The following is a 14,909-nucleotide window of genomic DNA, read 5'->3' as shown; positions in this document are numbered from 1 at the left end:
TGGTGGTGTTATTTTTAGCTGTGGTGCCAGCCTGGGCTGGTGGAGCCTGAGCACAGGCAGGAGCAGGGAGCTGTGCCACAGCAGCCTGGCAGGATGGCTCCTGGGCTTCTCTGCCTGCTCCACCACCCTCATCCTCACCATCCCACAGCCTGAAGCACCCAGAACCCATCCTGCCCCTGTGGGTGCTGAGGGCAGAGTGCTGGCCCTGAGGGCACTGAGCTCCTGGCAGCCTTGGCTTCTCTCCAGGCAGAGGCCCTGGCACTGCCTGGCACTGGTTAATAATTAATGCCAGAAGCTGCTTTTGCAGGAAGAGGAACCCAAAGTCACCTTCAATTTCCTCCTGGAGGGGGCACAACAAGGGGTGGTGCCACCACGGGGCAGTGCCAATGTCAGCACAGGGCAGCCCTGACCCCTTTACCCAGCACAGCCCAAGGCTGCAGAGCTACTTCTGTGCCCTGTGCCCTCCAGCAGCTTTGCCAGCCAACAGACTGCCCCCAGCAGAGCCTCCATGGCACTGGCACTTGCTGCCTGCTCCATGCTGGCAAACAGACCAAAGGCCCTTTGAGGAGGGGCCAGAGGCTGGCACACAGCAGTGCCCAAGCAGTGCCCACACCAGGAGCTGGTGAGCGTTGGAGCTGCAGCAGCACAGAGCAGAGGTGTGTGTGGGAGCTGAAGGAACCTCAGTGCCCTGGCATCATGGGCACGGCCCAGAAAGGCACCAAATAACCCTGGGGAGCTTTGTAGGTCTGAGCTGGCCTGCAAATGCCAGCTGCTGGATGTGCCATGGCACATGTGGCAACATCCAGTCTCCAAAGAGATTGGCACAGCAGCTTGTGAGCTTGGCATGGCATCCACAGCACCTTGGCAAACCCAAACTACTTCCCAGCAGAGCACCTACAACATCCTGTGAACCCAGCACCCTGGCATGGCATCCACAGCACCCTGTGAGGCTGGCACAGCACCCACAACACCCTGTGAGCCTGCTAAAGCTTCCCAGCATGTCATGAGCATGGCACAGCACCCACAGCACCCTGTATGCCCAGCACAGCACTCTGTGAGCATGGCACAGCACCCACAACACCCTGTATGCCCAGCACAGCACCTCATGTGCCTGGCACAGCATCCTGTACACTCAGGACAGCACCTTGTAGGCATGGCACAGCACCCTGTGAGCATGGCACAGCACCCACAGCACCCTGTATGCCCGGCACAGCACCCTGTGAGCCTGGCACAGCACCCTGTGAGCATGGCACAGCACCCACAGCACCCTGTGTGCCCGGCACAGCACCCACAGCACCCTGTATGCCCGGCACAGCACCCTGTGAGCCTGGCACAGCACCCGCAGCACCCCGTGAGCCTGGCACAGCTCCTGCAGTGCCGCTGGCAGAGGCGAGGGCACAAAGCTGGTGACACAGGTTGAGAAAAGGCAGCACAAAGCAGTTTATTGATAACCAAACTCAGCCCTCTCTGCAGGAGGAGGGGGCAGGGCAGGGTGGCAGCCGTTTCTCCTACCAAGCAGTAGGCAGGGCAGAGGGAGGGTGGCAGGGAGGGTGGCAGCAGGGCACGGGGGGCAGCTTATGCATCCTATGAGACCAGCCAAGCAGCGATGACCAGCATCAGGTGTGAGCAGAGAAGGGTCAGGCTGTGCTCAGGCTGGGGAGGGGACAGCTGGGGGGGTGCTGATGCTTCCTTTCCAGGGCTGGGGGTGGTTTGGTTGGAGCTGACCCCTCCCTGCCCCACCCCATCCCCTCTGTCCCTCCCTCCCCAGCCCAACCCCTCCACCTCCCCCTCTCCTTCCCCCCACCCTCCCTCAGCACCTTCCCTCTGCTGCTGGATTTGGTGGAGCTCTGCTGGAAACTCAGCTCCCTAAATCCCAAAGCAGGGCTGGGAGGTGGTGTAGGGAGGGAGGGGGAGAAAAGGCAGAGTCAAGCAAGGGGGGGAGAGTGGGGGGACAGAGAAGCCTCTCCCCAACACAAACCCAAACCTCCTGGAAGCAAACCAAACACCTCCCTGGGAAGGCAGGAAAGGACTCAGTGCTCCCTCACTGCCCAAGCAGGGCACCTACAAGGATCCTAACTCCTTCCTTTTTGCCTTGCTCTCTGCATCCACTCAGCCCTCACTCTGCTATGGCTTTTGCAGCAGCAGCAGCAGCAGCAGCAGCAACAATTAACCTGGTTTGAAAAACACCCAAACAAAAAAAGCCCTAAAGAGTTAACTCCCAAATTGTCTTCTGGCTTTGATTTGGTTTTGTTGTTCCAAGGAAAGGAAAAAAAACCAAACCAACAACACAACAGCAACAAAGAAAGTCAAAAAGGCAAAAAAGAGAGACCCAAAAAGGGAGTAACTGAAGAGATTTTTTTTTCCTCCCCTTCTCTTTGTCCAAAGGATTTTTTTTCCTCTCTGAAAAGGTTCAGCCCCAGCTCTGTGCTACCCAAGTTGAAAATCTTAACACCTGGAAGAGAAACGAAGGCCAGAAACAAGAATCTGAAGCCACTTCCCCACCCCCCCCCCCAAAAAAAAACCCAATCCACAAAGGAAAGGAAAGAATAAAATAAAGAGTTGAGGTTTCCAGCTCTGTAGTTTAAAAAGGACTCAAAACCAGCAGGCAGGGAGGGGGGGGTCAGAGGCAAAGCTTAGTGACCAGAGGCGGAGGTGAGACGATGAGGTGTGGTAGGCAGAGTCAGGTCGCACTCTTCTGGGAAGCTGACAGTCTGGGTCCCTCCGTGTGCCAAACCTGCTGGGAGAGGAGCAAGAGGCAGGGGTCACAGAGCTGCCAGCCTGATGCCCACACACTGCCTGCCCCGAGGAGCCTGGTGGAGGAGGGAGCAGGATGGCAGGGGGCAGAAGGGACCCGAGGAGATCACAGTGTCACAGTGTCACAGTATCATCAGGGCTGGAAGAGACCTCACAGATCATCAAGTCCAACCCTTTAGCACAGAGCTCAAGGCCAGACCATGGCACCAAGTGCCACGTCCAGTCCTGCCTTGAACAGCTCCAGGGACGGCGACTCCACCACCTCCCCGGGCAGCCCATTCCAGTGTCCAATGACTCTCTCAGGGAAGAACTTTCTCCTCACCTCCAGCCTAAATCTCCCCTGGCACAGCCTGAGGCTGTGTCCTCTAGTTCTGGTGCTGACCACCTGAGAGAGCAACCTCCCCCTGGCCACAACCTCCCCTCAGGTAGTTGCAGACAGCAATGAGGTCTCCCCTGAGCCTCCTCTTCTCCAGGCTAACCAATCCCAGCTCCCTCAGCCTCTCCTCGTAGGGCTGTGCTCAAGGCCTCTCCCCAGCCTCATCACCCTTCTCTGGACACGCTCAAGCATCTCAATGTCCCTCCTAAACTGGGGGGCCCAGAGCGTCCAGCCCAAGCCCCCTGCCAGAGCAGGACAATCCCATCTATCCCAGGGCACACAGGAACACATCCAGACAGTCTCCAGGCTCCACAGCCTCTCTGGGCAGCCTGTGCCAGGGCTCTGGGACCCCTGCAGGCAAGAAGTTCCCCCTCGTGTTGAGCTGGAACCTCCTGTGCTGCAGCTTCCATCCAGTGCTGCTTGGCCTGTGCCAGGGAGCAGTGATGTGCGAGTCTGAGCACCCAAACCACCACAAGGGAGCAGAGCCTGTCCCCAGCCCTGGCCAGCCCTCACAATTCTAAACCTGAGGAGCAGGAATCCTGCCCACACTGCTCCCCTGCCAGGCAGGAGTGAGCTCTGCTTGAGAGAGGGAGCACAGCTCACACCATGGGGGGCACAGGGCACAGCCTTGTCCTGCCCACACCATGGCACCTACCAAGCCCAGGGCACAGCATCACCCTGCCCACACCATGGGATCCACAGGCTCCAGGGCAGTCCCATCCTGCCCACACCATGGCATCTACCAAGCCCTGGGCACAGCCCCATCCTGCTCCCTCCTCCTCACATCTCCCTTCTGCCACTACCCTCCACCTCCCCCTGCCCACCCCACCCTTGAGGCCCCCCTGGTGCCCCTGCTTACCCGAGGGCATGGTGCTGGGGTGGCTCACTCCAGTTTCATGAGCTCCACATCGAAGATCAGAGTGGCATTAGGGGGGATGATCCCTGGGTGCCCAGTAGAGCCATAGGCATAGTCTGGGGAGATGGTCATCTTTGCCCGCTGGCCAACGCTCATCTGGGGCAGGGAAAGAGGCACAGGGATGTCAGCAGATGGGCACAAGGGGCACAGACCTGCCCCCACTGCCGCCCCCTGCACTGGGTAAGAGGAAAGACCCAGGCTGGATACACTCAGCAGGACAGAGGAGAAATGGGAAGGACATCAGAAGGGAAAAGGAGGCAGCAAGGGCTGGAAAAGGAGCAGGGTTTGAGATGCCCTCACGTAAAACAAGGCAGGGAATGCCAGGCCGTGCCCTACAGCCACCAGGATCCATGTGCCAGTGCTGGGGAAGGAGCAGAGCTTGAGGTAGCAGAGAGAGAAATCATTGTCCTGTCCCCAGAGGCAAGGCAGGGAGCACCAGGCCCTCCCTACACCCCCTGGCAGCCTCACCCCACACTGCCTGGCACCCTGCTAGCTGCAGGTCCAGAGGAGGGCATGAAGAGGCTGCAGAACCTCCCTGCAGGGACAGGTTGGGAGAGTTGGGACTGTGCAACCTGGAGAAGGCTCCAAAGAGACCTCAGAGCAGCTTTCCAGTGCCTGAAGTGGGCTCCAGGAGAGCTGGGGAGGGACAGTGGACAAGGGCTGAGAGTGGCAGGAGGAGAGAGGATGGCTTTGAGCTGGGAGAGGAGGAAGAAGTTCTTTGTAGTGAGGGTGGTGAGACACTGGCACAGGTTGAGGGTGGTGAGACCCTGGCATAGGTTGCCCAGGGAGGTTGTGGAGCACAGAATCACCCAATGTGATCCTGTGCTCCACAACCTCCCTGGAGGTGTTCAGGACCAGCTTGGATGAGCCTTGAGCAACCTGTTCCAGTGGGAAATGTCCCTGCCTATGGCACAGGGAGGTTGGAACTGGCTGAGCTTTGAGCTCCCTTCCAACCTAAACCCATTCTGTCATTCTCTGCCCCCAGAGCTGCGTTTCACCATCCCAAGGGGACCTGCAGCAAGGCTGGGGAGGGGCTAGGAGGGAGGGCAACGGATTGAAAGTGGAGCAGGGGAGGTTTAGGTTGGACAGCAGCAAGGAAGCTCTGCACGCTGAGGGTTGCCCTGGGATGTGACTGAGGTCTCAGCCTTGGGATCATTCACCAGCAGCTTTGCTGTGACCCTGAGCAGCCTCCTCCAGCAGATGCCCCTTGAAGGGTCCCTTCCAACCTGCTGCATGCCTGTGAACCTGGAAAAAATGGTTCAGAGCCTGAGCAGGGCTTGAGCAGGGCTCTGATGTGAGTCCTGACTGAACCATCCTCTTAAAATCATTCCAGGACTCCACAGATGCAAGCAGCTGTCAGGATGTGAGCTCCAAATGAAGCAGGGAGCAAGATCTTTGCAGTGAGGGTGAGGAGACACTGGCACAGGTTGAGGGTGGTGAGACACTGGCACAGGTTGAGGGTGGTGAGACACTGGCACAGGTTGCCCAGGGAGGTTGTGGAGCACAGAATCACCCAATGTGATCAAAGATCAAAGATCACATTGGGTGATTCTGTGCTCCACAACCTCCCTGGAGGTGTTCCAAGACCAGGTTGGATGAATCCTGAAGCACCCTGGGCTGGTAGGAGATGTCCCTGCTTGGATCTAGATGATCCTGGAAGATCTCTGTGCCCAGCAGCAGAGCTATGCCCATGCCCAGCAGCCCTCCCCAGCGTGGGCAGCCTGGCAGGCAGCTCAGCTGAAGAGCAGGAGGCTCCCAAGGCTCTCCCTGCTGTGCTGGTTGGGAGCTGACTCAGTGCAGAAATGTCACAGCCACTGAGTCACCAATGTGCTGTAGGTGTTGCTGGAGCCTTGCTCCCTTGCTGCCATCTGGCAGGTGGCACTGCAGGAGGGTGATAATTCCCACCCACAGCTGCCAGCGTCGAAGAAGAGGAGGAGGAGGAGGAAGAGATGGGGTTGGGAGGGAGGAGGAAACCACAAGGCGTAGAAGAAAGAAGAAAAGATGAAGAATCCAACAGAGAAGGGAGCTGCAGAGAGGGATTTGTGCCCACGCTGCAGCTCCCTGGGCACACAGCCCTGCCGAGGAGGAGGAGGAGGAGGGGAGGAGGAGCAAGCACCTGGGCGACTCCTTCCTCCCAGCCGCGGATCACCTCCTGCTTGCCCATCACGAACTTGAAGGGTTTGTTCCTGTCCCGGGAGGAGTCAAACTTCTTCCCATCCTCCAGCATCCCTGTGGAGAGAGGCAGGCACTGCCTGGGCTGCCCTGAGGCCCCCCTGGCATCACCAGGCATAACCTCAGCAGCTCCCTGGGCACAGCTCCCAGGCTGCGGCTCCGAGCTCCTCATCCTGACCCTCTGGAATCACCACCAGGGATGGAGGCTCCAACACTGCCCTGGGCAGCCTGGGCCAGGCCTTCAGAGCCCTCTCAGGGAAGGAGCTTCTTCTAATAGCCAACCTGAACCTCCCCTGGGGCACCTCGAGGATGTTTCCTCTTGGCCCCTGGGAGCAGAGCCCAACCCCCCCTGGCTCCAGCCTCCTCTCGGGGGGTTGCAGAGAGCCAAAGGTCTCCCTCAGCCTCCTCTGCTGCAGGCTGCACACCCCCAGCTCCCTCAGCTGCTCCTCCCCAGCCCTGCTCTCCAGAACCTTCCCCAGCTTTGCTGCCCTTCTCTGGACCCTCTCTAGCCCCTCGATGTCCTTCTTGGAGTGAGTGGCACAAAACTGACCCCAGGATTGGAGCTGTGGCCTCACCAGTGCCCAGTACAGGGGCACAATCCCTGCCCTGCTCCTGCTGCCCACACCACTGCTGATCCAAGCCAGGATGCTGGTGACCTTCTTGGCCACCTGAGCACAGGGTGAGCCGATGGTGACACAGGGACAGAGCCTGCATGCCTGTGACCTGGCAGCCTGAGCACTGCCAGTCACCCCAGGACAGCTCACACGGCCCTGAGTCAAAGATGCTGCCCAGCTCAGCCTCCTGCCCTCCGGGGACACACCTGTGTGGGGTGGCCCTGGGAGGGAAAACCCCACACCAGCTCCCCAGGGCATCATCCAGCCTGTGAGAGGCAGCCCTGGGGCAGGGCAGGATTGTTTCTGCACCTGGGTGCTTCAGCCTTCAGCTTCAGCCAGCAGGCAGAAGTGTTTCTCTGGGCTGGCACCGAGGACAGCAGAGCAGGGCAGAAGATGGAGGCAGTGAGAGAATATTTCCCCCCTCACAGCACCTCTGCAGGCAGCAGGAGCAGGCTGAGCACTTTCCCATCCCAGCAGCAAACAGAATCCATCATGGAAGGGTTGGAAGGGACCTCTGGAGATCAGCCAAGGCAACCCCCCCTGCTCCAGCAGGGCACCCCCAGCACACTGCCCAGCAGCACACTGCCCAGCAGGGCTTGGAAGCTCTGCACACAAGGAGACTCCACAGCCTCTCTGGGCAGCCTGCTCCAGGGCTCTGCACCCTCACACCAAACAAGTTTCTCTTCAGGGAACCTCCTGGCTCCCAGTTTGTGCCCACTGCCCCTTGGCCTGTCCCTGGGCACCACTGACAAGAGCCTGGCCCCAGCCTCTTGCCCCTCACAGCTCCTTCAGCTCTTGCTGAGCATTGCTCAGCTCCCCTCTGGGGCTGCTCTTCTGCAGGCTCTCAGCCTTTGCTCCTCAGATCCTCCCTCAGCCCCCTCACAGCTTCCCTCTTGCCTTTTCCATACTGCCAAGGGCTTCCCATTCCTCACCTTTGGCTGCCACATTCCATGCCAAATCCCTTCCGTGCCCAGCAAAGCCACCGGGAAGAGGAAGAACGAGAACCAAACACTGCACCCAAGCCCAGGGCAATCCTCCTTCCCCTCCAAGCAGCACCACTCCCGGTGCTGATATCCCCAGGGCTAAATATAACTCCCCAAGAGGAGCAAAGGAGGAATTTCCTCCCCTCCCTTGCTCCCTGCTTGCCCTTCTTGGGGAATCCTGGAGCTGGAGCTGCTGTACGGCAGAGTTGCTGCTCCTATAAGGCAGCTCCAGCTCAGCACATCCAACATCCCTATAAGATAAGAGGGGGAGCCAGCAGCTCCCTTTTTCCAGGCTCAGGTCACAGCCCTGGCCTTTGGAATAGTCAATCTGGAGGTGTCTGGATTGTTTCCTTCTCCTAGGAGAAACCTTTGGCTGCTCAACCTGTCTGGCACCACCTCCCTGGCTCCTGTCCTCCCAGCTTCCTCCTAGCCAGTGGGGGGGGGAGGGGGTAGGGATGCTGGCAGCAGGGTTGGTTATACTGGTTGGCATGAGCAGTGCCAGTCAGCTCTATAGCCTGAGCTGACCTTCTCTGAGCTCAGCCCGGGCACCAGGAGGAGCTGGGAAAGCACAGAGGAGCCCAGCTCCTGCCTGCCACCCATCTGAAGCAGCCACAGAAGGGAAATAATGCCTGGGACCCCCACCCAGGGACCACCAGCAGGGTGCTGGAGCACAGGAGGACGATGCCAGGAGTGCCCTTGGCTGAATCCAGCCTGTGGGAAGTGGTTTCTTTTCCCTGGAGCCCACAGGAGGCAGCGATTGATGAGCTGAGCTGGCTGCGAGGGGATCGATGGGCTCAGGCTGGCCCAGGGGGATGAAGGTCACACACAGGAGAGGTTTGGCCCCTGCTGTGTCCTCTCAGCCTGGAAAACAAAGAGGCTCCGATGCTTTTGGAGATAACAGCCTCATCTCAGGCACTTCCTCTGCCCAGGAGGGTCCCAGGAGATATCTCCAGCCCCTGACAAGTACGAGCAACCATTTCCTCAGCCCTGCCACCCCCGGCACGGAGATAACCACATCTCCCAGCCATCAGAGAGGCAAAGCATCCTCTGGCAAAGAGCAGTTGCTCTACCAGAGTCTCAGGAGCAGCAGCCAGCCCCTGGCACCTCCCAGCTCGTTCCTGGCAGGGCTCCAGCCCTCTTAGGAGGGCAGAGCCCCTGGAGGAAGGGTGAGGGAGATCCACCTGCCCCAGCTCCCACCAGGAAGGATCTGACAACCCTCCCACCCCCGAGGAGATCTCAGCTGGGCTGTGGGGAGGGATGCAGGGGACCACAGCGAGGCAAAGCACAAAGTCCAGGGCTGCAGAGGCGACAGGACAGAATGGGGGGCTCGGGAAGGCAGCTCCAGCCCTGCCAGGTCTCTGCCACACTTGGCAGGCAGCAGCAGCTCAGGCTTGGCTCCGGGCCCCCCTGGGCAGGCAGAGGCAGAGCAGAGCTGGGAGCTGGAGCAGGCAGAGGCAGCCCCTGGGGGTAAACCTGCAGGTCTGGGGGTTTGCTGAGGAAGGTGCAGACCCCATCTGTGTCCCCTCTAGCCTGGGCAGAGCCCCATCTGTGCTCCTCCTGGCCTGGAGTGCCAATCCTTGGCATGGTTTCTGCCCAGGGGCTCCTGCATGGAGCTGCTTTTTCAGAGACAGGCACAGGGCTGAAGCCAAAGCAGTGGAGCAGGCAGCTCTGCTCCAGCCAGATGGAGAGGGAGGATGGAAAACCCTCCCCAGAAGTCCTGGGACACTCAGCCTGCTCCAAGCCCTCTGCCCAGCTGAAGTCAAATCCTGCACCAGCAGCCACCAGAAGCTTTCGACCCCACAGCTAGAGGTGGGACTGCTGTGACCTGGCAGGGGAGGAGACCTCCAGCACAGCTTCAGGAGAAGGTGCTGAGCTCCCAGCACCCACCAACTGCTGGCCTTGGTAGGAAACACCTGGCAGAGGCTTTGCTCCTGCACGGCTGTGGCTGCAGCTCAACACGGCAGGGAGAGGAGCAGCACCACAGCAGCTGCTCTGCTGCCTGCAGGGAGACAACCACAGCAGGGGCTGGGCAGGAGGACACCTCCAAGATCATGGAGGTCAACCTTCACCCCAACACTGCCAGGGCACTACCAAGCCATGGCCCTCAGCGTGGCTTTGAAACCCCCTCCAGGGATGGGCACTGCCCTGGGCAGCCTGAGCCAGGCCTTGACAGCTCTCAAAGAGGAGAAATTGCTCTTCATGGCCAACCTGACCCTGCCCTGGGGCAGAGCTGGCAGCTGAGGCTGTGCATGGCACATGGGTGCTGGAGGAGGACACACTCCTCTGTCCTCCTGGACAAGGAATTCTCTCTGGTGTCCCTCCCAGGCTGCCAGCCCCTGCCCACAACCCTCCTCCTCCTCCAGAGGTGTAACAAGCTGTGTGTGGCCAAACCACAGCAGACTCAATCCCTTCCCTGGCACAGGTTGCCCAGGGAGGCTGTGGAGCACAGAAGCAAAGGATGTGCAGAGAGGAAAGGGTCAAATGCTCCCGGGAGCAGAGAGAGGAAAGGGACCAGATCCTCCCGGGAGCAGAGAGAGGAAAGGGACCAGATCCTCCCGGGACCAGAGAGAGGAAAGGGACCAGATCCTCCCGGGACCAGAGAGAGGAAAGGGACCAGATCCTCCCGGGAGCAGAGAGAGGAAAGGGACCAGATCCTCCCGGGAGCAGAGAGAGGAAAGGGACCAGCTCCTCCCGGGAGCAGAGAGAGGAAAGGGTCAAATTCCACCTGGGACCAGAGAGAGGAAAGGGTCCAATTCCTCCAGGGAAAAGGGACCAGCTCCTCCCGGGAGCAGGAGGAGTGGGAAGGGTCCAGTTCCCCAGCTCTCCCCAAGGCCAGCGTGAGCAGCCAGCATCTCCCAAGCAGGTGGCCCAGAGGAGAGGCTGCTCCACCCTCCACCTCCTTCCCCAGCCCCCTGGGGCTGTCTGTCTGTCCATCCCTCAACCCCTGGCTGCTCTTGGTGGGGGTCAGGCCCCCTCCGTGGGTCTCTGCTCTTTCTTCCACAGCATTATTCAAACCCAATCCCTGCACATCCCTGACCCAGCAGAGGCAGAGCTGGCTGGGCACAGACTCGCCCCGGGGATGCTTCTGCATCAGCTCAAAGGGCAGACGAGGGATGGAGCCATGCCCTGGAGCATGGCACTGCCCCTGATGCGCCACAACGGAGCTGGGGGGGAGCAGCCAAAGGTTTGCAGAGCTCCCCGAGAGCCAAGCCCTGCTTGGGCCTCTTGCAGGGTCGGCTGCAGGCAGCGTTCAGCCACCAAAGCAGCACCAGGACCTGGAGGGGTTTGATTTCTGCTGCCTGCTGAGGCAGGGAAGGGAGGGGGCAGAGGGAACTGTGTGTGTGTGGGGGGGGGGGGGGGTAAATAAAGGCCAAAAGGAGACAATAATAACCCCTTCAAAAAAGATAAAAGGAAATTGGAGAACATCTCCCCCACACAGCAGGTCCCTGCTGCCGGGAGGCTCCCTCCCGAGCGAGGCAGCAGGCTGGGGAGATGCTGACCCCCCCAGCAGCTTTGCCAGGGTGGGGGCTGGAGCTCCAGCAGCAGCAGCAGCAGCAGCAGCAGGGGAGGGAAGCGCTGGCGGGCGGCAGGGCTGGCCCACCGGGAGCCACTTGACTGCCTGCCAGCCTCTCTTTGTTCTTCCACCGGCGGAGGAAACCGGGAGCCCGAGCTGCTTCCTGAGGGGGGAACGGGAAGCGAATGGGGAGCGGGGGGGGGGGGGGATGGAGGAGAAGCAGATGGGTTGGATGCCCGCCCAGGGCTGCCCGGGACCCGCTTGGCAGAGAGGGGCACCCTCAGGTCCCCGCCACGGGGCGGGGGTGGAGGGGAAGAGCTGCGGTGGCACCGGGAGTCGGCGAGGGGCAAAGAACAGCCGCGAGGGGGTCGAGCCGGTGCCCCCCCCGCGCACAAAAGGCCAACTCGGTGAGGCAGAGCCCTTCAGAGGGGAGCCCGAGGGGGGGGGGCAGCTCCCCGAGCTCACCTCCGAGCAGCTGGGGGCATCTCGAGGTCGCTCCCGAGCAGTTTTGGGGGGCCTCGAGGTGGGTTCCAAGCAATCTGGGGGGGATCTCGAGGCTTGTTCCAAGCAATCTGGGGGGGATGGATCTCGAGGCTTGTTCCAAGCAATCTGGGGGGACCTCGAGGCGGGCTCCTGCCCCCCACCCGCAGCCTGCAGAAGGCTGCTGGAGGGCACCGTGCAGCCTGCCGCCCTCCCCGGCTGCCGGGGCAGCTCCTCCTCCCTGAGACTCCCAAACTGCACGCCCTGTGCTGCTGCCCACCCCGGGGGTGCCCCTTCACTGCCCAGCCCTAAGAGCATCCCAGGGTGGGCAGTGGATGCAGGGCTGGGCACCGCGGGTGGCCTCCCCCCGGGGGCAAGAGGCTGGGGCAGCAGGGAGGGGGCTGCAGCCCTGGAAGGGAGACCGCAAAGCTTCGAGGGGAGCTGGCTGGAGAGATGTGGGGGTCCCACAGGGCTCCCCGGCACGGAGGGCTCTCGGCGTGGCCTCTCCACAGGCCTCTGCTGCGCTGGGACCCTCCGGCGACCCTCTGGGTGCTGGCTGGGGGGGTCCTGCCGGGGGTGCCCCCGAGCACCGCCCGGGCCCCTGCCCCGTGCAGCCTAAACAGAGGGCAGCAAAGGCGCCCCAAGACAGACGGGGCAGCGAGAGACGAGAACCCTGCCAACGGACGGAGAGGCGCCTCCCGGCCCCGTGCGGGGGGCCCAGACCCACCTCTTCCCGGTAGAGCCCCTCCGGGGCGGGCCGGACCCCTCCGGTTCCCCCCGGGGAGCGCCGCGGCTCACCCCTGCCGGAGCCGGGGACCTCGGAGGCTGCCGCATGGGGCTAAGCCCGGGCGAGGGAGCAAGCCCCGATCCCCACATGGCGTTCCCCGGTGGCCGGACCGGGCCGAAGCGACCCTCCCCCGGTGTCGGCGGGGCAGCCCCGCCCTGCAGGCCCCGCGGCGGGCGGCACTCACCCGTGTAGTGAACCACGCAGGTCTGGCCGCGCTTGGGGAACGTCCGCCCTGCGGGGAGACACGCACCGTCAGCCCACCGGGACCGGGAATGGAACCGGCACCGGGACCGGAACCGGGACCAGCACTCGGAATCGAGCCCCGCAGCGGGGCCAGTCCCTCTGGGATTGGGGGAACAAAGGGTGGGGGAGTGGGGGGGGGAAGAACGCCATGCCCGCATCTCACCGTCGCCGGGGGCGATGGTCTCCACATGCACGCCCATGCCGGTGCCGGTGCCCGGTGCCGTTGGCGCACCCGCAGCGGCCGCAGCCCGAGGGAGGGAGGGGCCACGTGTGCGCAGCCTCGGCCGCCATAGAGCCCGCCCGCCGCCCGCCTAGAGCGGCCCCGCCCCGGCCCCGGCCGCCATAGAGCCCGCCCGCCGCCCGCCTAGAGCGGCCCCGCCCCGGCCCCGCCCCGGCCGCCATCTTAGCTCCCCCGCCCCGGCCGCCCGCCCCGGGCCCTGCCCGCCCGCCCCGGCGCCATCTTGGCTGCGCGCCGTTGCCAGGGCAACGAGGGAGCCGCCGCCGGGGAGCCGCCGCCGGGAGCCGCCCAGGCCCCGCTCAGGCCCCGAGCCGTTTTCCCCCGTTCAGAGGCGTGCAGCAGGTGGGTAGGGACCCCTCCAGGGGCATCTGCTTCAGCTCCCAACCAGCACAGCAGGGAGAGCCTTGGGAGCCTCCTGCTCTTCAGCTGAGCTGCCTGCCAGGCTGCCCACGCTGGGGAGGGCTGCTGGGCATGGGCATAGCTCTGCTGCTGGGCACAGAGATCTTCCAAGATCATCTAGATCCAAGCAGGGACATCTCCTACCAGCCCAGGGTGCTTCAGGATTCATCCAACCTGGTCTTTGAACACCTCCAGGGAGGTTGTGGGGCACAGAATCACCCAATGTGATCTTTGATCACATTGGGTGATTCTGTGCCCCACAACCACCCTGGGAAACCTGTGCCAGGGTCTCACCACCCCCAACCTGTGCCAGTGTCTCACCACCCCCACCCTGTGCCAGTGTCTCACCACCCCCAACCTGTGCCAGGGTCTCACCACCCTCAACCTGTGCCAGGGTCTCACCACCCCCAACCTGTGCCAGTGTCTCCTCACCCTCACTGCAAAGCTCTTCTGCTCCCTGGGATGGTGAAATGCAGCTCTGGGGGCAGAGAATGACAGAATGGGTTTAGGTTGGAAGGGAGCTCAAAGCTCAGCCGGTTCCAGCCCCCCTGTGCCATAGGCAGGGACATTTCCCACTGGAACAGGTTGCTCAAGGCTCATCCAAGCTGGTCCTGATCACCTCCAGGGAGGTTGTGGAGCACAGAATCACCCAATGTGATCAAAGATCACATTGGGTGATTCTGTGCTCCACAACCTCCCTGGGCAACCTATGCCAGGGTCTTACCACCCTCAACCTGTGCCAGTGTCTCACCACCCTCAACCTGTGCCAGGGTCTCACCACCCTCACTACAAAGAACTTCTTCCTCCTCTCCCAGCTCAAAGCCATCCTCTCTCCTCCTGCCACTCTCAGCCCTTGTCCACTGTCCCTCCCCAGCTCTCCTGGAGCCCACTTCAGGCACTGGAAAGCTGCTCTGAGGTCTCTTTGGAGCCTTCTCCAGGTTGCACAGTCCCAACTCTCCCAACCTGTCCCCGCAGGGAGGTTCTGCAGCCTCTTCATGCCCTCCTCTGGACCTGCAGCTAGCAGGGTGCCAAGCAGTGTGGGGTGAGGCTGCCAGGGGGTGTAGGGAGGGCCTGGTGCTCCCTGCCTTCCCTCTGGGGACATTTCCCACTGGAACAGGTTGCTCAAGGCCTTATCCAAGCTGGTCCTGAACACCTCCAGGGAGGTAGTGGAGCACCGAAGCACAGAATGGGATCTTTGAAAGCTGGGGACAGACTCTTGAGCAGAGCCTGATGAGGCAGGCCAAGGGGAGATGGTTTGAGCTCAAACAGGAAGATTGAGAGTGGAGAGAAGGGAGAAATGTTTGCCCCTGAGGCTGGGGAGACCCCAGCCCAGGCTGCCCAGAGAGGTGGGAGCTGCCCCAGCCCTGGCACCACTGCAGCTCAGCTTGGTTGTGGCTGTGAGCAGCCTGCTCTGGTTGGGGATGTCCCTGGGG

General features: G+C 61.8%; 2 protein-coding genes across 3 annotated transcripts; both read right to left on the bottom strand.

The window, feature by feature from the left end:
• Positions 1 to 2,559: 2,559 nt before the first annotated feature.
• FKBP1A (FKBP prolyl isomerase 1A) lies at positions 2,560 to 13,113 on the bottom strand. Of its 2 annotated transcripts, none has more exons than XM_064167509.1 (5): positions 13,003 to 13,113; positions 12,781 to 12,828; positions 6,163 to 6,275; positions 3,990 to 4,142; positions 2,560 to 2,737 (listed from the first exon to the last, which is right to left on the bottom strand). In XM_064167509.1, exons 1-4 carry the CDS (start codon positions 13,037 to 13,039, stop codon positions 4,014 to 4,016), a joined length of 327 nt encoding a protein of 108 aa, XP_064023579.1. In that variant the 5' UTR covers positions 13,040 to 13,113; the 3' UTR covers positions 2,560 to 2,737; positions 3,990 to 4,013. The 2 variants fall into 2 exon arrangements, with proteins under 2 accessions (XP_064023579.1, XP_064023578.1); XM_064167508.1 differs by having other exon boundaries at positions 2,560 to 2,734.
• Positions 10,539 to 12,772, bottom strand: LOC135188213 (uncharacterized). The gene is made up of 2 exons (XM_064167507.1): positions 11,949 to 12,772; positions 10,539 to 11,879 (listed from the first exon to the last, which is right to left on the bottom strand). The coding sequence occupies exons 1-2, from the start codon at positions 12,125 to 12,127 to the stop codon at positions 11,066 to 11,068; spliced, it is 993 nt and encodes a 330-aa protein (XP_064023577.1). The 5' UTR covers positions 12,128 to 12,772; the 3' UTR covers positions 10,539 to 11,065.
• Positions 13,114 to 14,909: the final 1,796 nt, after the last annotated feature.

The sequence above is a fragment of the Pogoniulus pusillus genome, chromosome 29 (genome assembly GCF_015220805.1).
Source record: "Pogoniulus pusillus isolate bPogPus1 chromosome 29, bPogPus1.pri, whole genome shotgun sequence".
Lineage (NCBI taxonomy): Eukaryota > Metazoa > Chordata > Aves > Piciformes > Lybiidae > Pogoniulus > Pogoniulus pusillus.
The sequence above is the reverse complement of the archived record's forward strand: the minus strand, read 5'-3'. Positions and strand labels throughout refer to the sequence as shown.